Raw genomic sequence first — 6,000 nt, forward strand, 5'->3', positions numbered from 1 at the left:
CCAACACATCTAAATCCTTCCAGAGCCCCACTGCTCCTTTCAGCCCCATGCCCACACCTGAACATCACCACAAAAGGCTCCAGCACCAGAGAGGGGTGTATGACTCTTGTGTTTATGCACAGTCACCTCTGAGCCCTGGAAAGCTGAGGCAGCAGGTGCTGCCTTGGCTGAATTAGTTTACAGCCCTTTTTCAGCAGCCACTGTGGTTATTTCCATCCCCACACTCCCACGAGCCAGAGGAACTCGACAGAGAGCTGGGGGAAAATGGAATTTCAGAGGCAGTGGATCCATGAGTCAGGCACAGGTGCCCAGCCTGGACACCCCAACTCCACACCTGGGATATCCAAAATCAGCTTTCAGGAAATAACAAGGTTCTGCCTTACCCTGTTCAAGCCCAGCTTGGATCTCTCATCCCACAGCTACTTCCCTGTTCATGGAAGCTGCCACACTGCACTGGACCCAGCAATAGTAACACTTAGACTGCCCCTTTGTAAAAGTACAAATAAACAATTTCTGAGTGGTTTCAGGTTTTTATTCCTATACTACAGCAATATAAGTGACAGAGCTCTGGATCATTTACAGAAATCACCTCTAAAGTGCCAGCTGTAACCTCCCCATCACCCATGGACACCAAAAAAGAAACCATGAAAAGTCACAGCTCACAGTTCTGTTTCAAGGTCTTCCAGTCTGGTCAGGGTTAAATAGAAAGAACCCTCAATCTAACTGCCTCAGAAATAAATCAGTGCAGATAATTTACTTATTATCATCATGAGAATCGATTAGCATAAAGAAACAAACAGTGGAGCTACTACACACAGCACACTTATACTTGCTGTCCACATGTTGCATCTATTCCTCTGCTCTTTTCCCTCCAACAACCATCAGAATAATTATTCTCAGAGAGCATTAACTACAGCTCAAGCTGCAGGCATAATTTACATTTCCTTGGAGACCCAATTACAGGTTATAGGAAACAGCTCTGAAGACAACCTCCCACTCTACAGTTTCATATTTATATAACTAAACCCCTCATTGTTTCCTTTGCCCTTTGGATCTGGCAGCCAAACAGCACAGTGTAAAGGGCTAACTTTAAACCCATTTTAAGTTGACTAAATATATACATTATGACCAGTTTCTCTCTTCAGGATAATCTTTCTACTTCCCTCTGTAGGGGTAAGACATGCACTTGGCTCTGATTAAAGCAAAAGGGTGTTGTCTTCAGAATTATTAGATCATTGCATTGCATCACTTGCCTTAAATGAGGGCATCAAAACAAAGTGTTTCAGTGCATCTTTTGTGATCTGCCTTGTTCTCAGGGGTCCTAACTGTGATTGAGCTGCAATTACCTGTGATTTTTATTTTTTTAACAAACAAACAAACAAAAAAAACCCCAAAAAACCAAACCAACAAACAAAAAAACCCAAAAAAACTTTAGCTGTAAAAATATTTAAAAAAACCCTTTAGTTCTGTAAAAATATTAATTTCTCCCAACAATGCACCTCCACTGGTCCCCATTTGACTACTTTTGGAATTAATGTGTTGGTGATATTTAAAGCTCTAAATCAATTTGTATCATTGAACATGTTATAGAGAAGAAGATTTTTAGATGTGGGGTAATTAATTTTGGGATCCACCTCCAGTTCAGGGAGGAGGGAAAAACACAGGAATCTGGATGAATCTGGTTTTGAATGTATTTAGAACTTCAGGGGAAAGAGGTAGACCCACGGGAGCAAGAACCAACATTTCCATCTTAAGAGATGTGAGAACATTCTCTTTTTCTTACTCAAGCCCTCTCCTGAAAATTATTCTTTCCCATGCAGTAAACTGACTGGAAACACACCAAATGCAGATTTGCAGAGGAGGAGAATGTGGATTAGAAAAAACTGAGAAGCTTAAAGTTCCCTTCATAGGAAAAGCATACACAGGAGCCAAACTCACAAAGATAACTCTTTTTCCACTCAAATTACTCCCAAACTCTCAGTTCTCCCAGCTATGGATAAATTCTGATGGCTGTGCAGCTTTTCCATAGGAGCTTTGGCTGCTTTTATTCATGAGTCACCTCAAACACACACAGGAATAAAAGTTCCAACACCAACCCCCATCAAATGTGAGCTTACCTCCAGCCTCTCAGAAACTTCAATACAAAACAACAAACTAGAAAAGAGTTTTATGTTAGTAGAGGACTACTTGTAGTAAAGCATACAGAAACCTGCACATTCAAATATTCTTTTTGTGATAAATCTCTGAATTACTTCACTAGCAAATACATTTATTTTTTCCATCCTTACATTTTGCTTAAGAAGTTCATAGTGAGCAAGGAACACATTTTTCAGCTGCATATAATCAAACTTAAAGATGACACTGAAAACTGGGATTGTACTGCCCATAACTCAGAAATCAGTGCAGATAAGCAACATTTAATATCATGCCATCAGAAAAGTTCACAAATTTATCCTGCCTGACCTATGGTGGCTGCAGTTTCAGTCATTGGCTTAATTAAGAGACACAGATGTTTTGGTTTTGCTGCTTTCCTTGCTCATAGATTAACTGAGTCTCTGCACCTGGTGTCTCTCTTCATTTACTGGGTCATCACTGTTCATTATTTCTTTTCTCTAGTCTTGCTCTTTCCACACAAGAATGAAGAATTAAACATAGAAACTTCAGGAATACAGAAATAAACTAGTATTTACTCCTTTTTGCTATAGACAAACAATTCCTGCTCCACCTTAAAGAAATATCCAATATTTTAACTATTCATGAGAACCTGTAGCTGTACTTCATCCCAGATCAGCAAGTGGTAGAAATTCACTTCTCCACCTGGTAAACATAAAGGAGGAGAAGAATGGCTGAGATGTCAAATGAGGACACATAAAGAGTAATGGAGTGCTTCTTTCAGCAGTATTTTATTACAAAGAGGTCCCTCAGACTTTAGGCCTACTTTGAGCATGAAAATTTTTAAGGAGCAATGACTGCCTTGTTCTCTTTCTCTACTTTCATGTCTTTTTCTGTCTGTACCCTACACATGAATAGCTTTTTTCCTTTGCCTTTTCCTTAAACTTTTGTGTTTTGCCAGCCTTCCAACAGTGACCTCTGCTTCCATTTGTTCTCAAACCTGAACTAGTCTAGTTTGTGTCATCTCACCAATTCTGATCACCCTCACCTCAGGGAAGGTCTCTTCTCTTCATACTTGTTTCTAAAATATGTTACAGAAGAAATAATAAATGATGCCTCCTACTCAACTAAAGTTCAAAGCCTGTGAAAATACAAGTTACCTATATTCCTTTGCTCTTGTAAATTAGTAATGACTCTGGAATACTTCCTCAAAGCAATTAAAATTCATTCAGATAAAATTTCTATATTCTGTCATCTAGGTTTTATTTTTTTAAAAAGTTACACATTTTCTACTAACATCATGATCAAAAACTGTACAAATAACTCCAAGATTTCAAAAAGCACAGCCAAAAAATGCTTCTTATGCTCACTAGCTAACTCAGCTCGTTAGGGTGAGTTACAGCCACAAGGGTTAAGGTAGAGAGAAACAACACTCACAAGTGCACCAGAACACACATACTGTAATAACAATTATTATTACTCTGTTAGAAACATAGAACTGGGTGTTTTTGTTTTGTTGAGGAGGCACTGAAGGAGGGGGTGAAGGAAGAACAAAACTATCACCACAACCAGTACCATAGAAGGTCCAGGATGTCAAAAGATGGCAAAAAAATTTGCTCTGGAAGCTGTCTTGTAGCATTTATTCATTTGTTAAGCTAAGAAAATCAAATATTCATGTCAACTTGGTAAGTGAAACATTCAGCCCATTCTGAAAAAATGTTAGAATCTTGCCTGGCTGTGTCATTTCTCTTCAAAACACTACTGTTGGATGAAAAACAATGAAGGTGGCTTGTCCCAAATCCACTCTCTGCTCACACAAATCTTTACTCTCCTGGTTTATCAATTTAAAGTAGTGCTGTAGTGCTTCAAAATGTACTTCTCAGTCCACCTCTTGTTACAACCCTGTACTGCAAAGAGCACAGAAATGCTGAGATTCTGAAGCATTACCTTCATAGAGAAGCTGGCAGTCGGTGGGAATGCAGCTGTATCCTTGGATCAGGTCTGGCAGGCAGTCCTTGCAGACGGAATGGAGGCACGGGAGCAGCCTGGGCTCCCTCCTCCACAGCTCCCATTTGCACACCAGACAATTCCTCAGTAGATCCAGGCTCTCCATCCCTGCTGGCTGAACTCTGGCCCCAAAAACATGAAGAGTCACAAAATGGCTCATGACAAGCCCTGCACTTCACAGAACTCTTGATCACCCAGGTGCAAAGCAGAGGGCAACACGGGATGCACGAGCAAATAAACAACATTCGTGTAGCCCCTGTGAAAAAAAAAGTTCCTTGCAGCTGAAAATCACATACCTGCTTTACAGAGGAGAATATCTTTTCAGATTGTTGTGCAGGAAAGTGTGGTTTAAGGTTTACAAACCATGATCCCACTATCTCTCTAGTATTTGCAACTTCTGTAAAAACTGAACTAATCTGCTCTATCGATCTACTTACAAAGCTGAATTGTCACACGCTGTACATTTCCTGCTAGAAGCACTGAAACTGTGCAATAAAATGATGAGATTCTCTGGCTGCTTTTATAATTTCACTCAAATTTTTTAGTTTTCAGTAAAGAAAATAATACCCATGCATCCACCATTTCAGCAATGCCAGCTTCAGAAAGCTGCCTTGAAAAATGTACAGCATCTTCTGACAATCTTCATCAAAAATTCACTTTGCAGTAATCAAATTTTAGCTGCCAAGAGGACCACAGATCAGATTATAGACCAAACCTGAACTTCCAGTGTTCCTCCCACTAGCCTAAACTCCCCAAGGTCAACTGAGTTTTGCACTTCATGTTTCATCTTCAGTTCTGAGATTGTCAGAGATGTTGATCAGATCCAGACTGCAAAGGGCAACTCCTGCAGAGTATCAGAGGAGAAAAAGCAGATAAAGCCTCATTTCCTCTGGGGTCACTCTTCAGCTGGTCCAGCCTCCTGGGAGCAGAGTCCCATGAGGCTGCTGATTGCCCTGGCACAGTGGCCCTGCTACCAGCAGGATGAAATTGAAGCTACAATCTCCAGGTTCCTCCAGCACAGAGCAGTAGCTCTGATCCTAGGGCTATCAGCTCTCCTGAGAGATTCTGTCTGCTGGGAGATTCCACTGGAAATAGTTAAGAAGCAGATCTGAGTTTGGGTTTTTATTCTGCAATGCAAAAAAAAAAAAAAAAAAAAAAATTATGAATGTTTCAGAAATTAACAACCAGTAGGGTTTTTTTATCATTGTATCCTGAAGTCATCAGTATTTAAAATATTTTAGAAGAAAAATGGACCCTATGTTAAAGTCTGCATCCTATTTCACAACCAAGACCCATTCAACTAGGTAGATACCCACGAACCTGACTGACAAATAACTTAGGTAAATTCAAACCAACCCCTAAAACTTCAGATTACAACTCCAAAACCAGAGGTCCCTTTGGAAAGGAGCTGTGCCAGCTGTACCTGTGGTTTAATTAACATTTTATCAGCACCTATTACACAAGCTTAGTTTTTGCAGTGCATCTTCATCAACCATCTAGCAGGGGCAAATGTCACTAAAGGAGCACAGCCTCTCAGCTCACTTCATCTCTGCCAGTTCTTGCAGCTCCTGTTGCTAAGACAAAGTTGCACCTACAAAAATATGTAATGTACGCAGTAGGAAGTTGAGGTCTGAAAGTGCCACATTGTTGACACAGAGAAACCACAGCCCAAAGGATCCATGCACAGAGAATCAATGCAAACAAAGCCTGATACTGAGAAATGCTCTGTCACCCTAAAAGCCAAATCTGGGGTCGGATGAGTAGAAGCAGGTTACTGAAAAATTCAGTTCATGCCTTTTGAACAACATACAAAACTGAGCAGAATTCTTTGGTAGGAAGAGTCAAAAAAGTGTTTGAAATTGTGTTCTGAGGCAGGTATGC

General features: G+C 40.3%; 1 protein-coding gene across 4 annotated transcripts in view; it reads right to left on the bottom strand.

Annotated features, from left to right (window-relative positions):
* Positions 1 to 5,238, bottom strand: part of TRIM66 (tripartite motif containing 66) — a 42,149-nt gene extending 36,911 nt beyond the window's left edge. The window contains exon 1 of one of the 4 annotated variants that reach the window (XM_079309116.1): positions 4,060 to 5,238. In XM_079309116.1, the coding sequence (XP_079165242.1) occupies positions 4,060 to 4,279 (220 nt within the window). In that variant the 5' untranslated portion in view covers positions 4,280 to 5,238. Of the gene's footprint in view, positions 1 to 2,315; positions 2,713 to 4,059 lie in introns of those variants that run through there. The other 3 variants (XM_079309119.1, XM_079309117.1, XM_079309118.1) reach the window with 3 other exon arrangements.
* Positions 5,239 to 6,000: the final 762 nt, after the last annotated feature.

Source organism: Erithacus rubecula (assembly GCF_903797595.1).
Source record: "Erithacus rubecula genome assembly, chromosome: 6".
NCBI lineage: Eukaryota > Metazoa > Chordata > Aves > Passeriformes > Muscicapidae > Erithacus > Erithacus rubecula.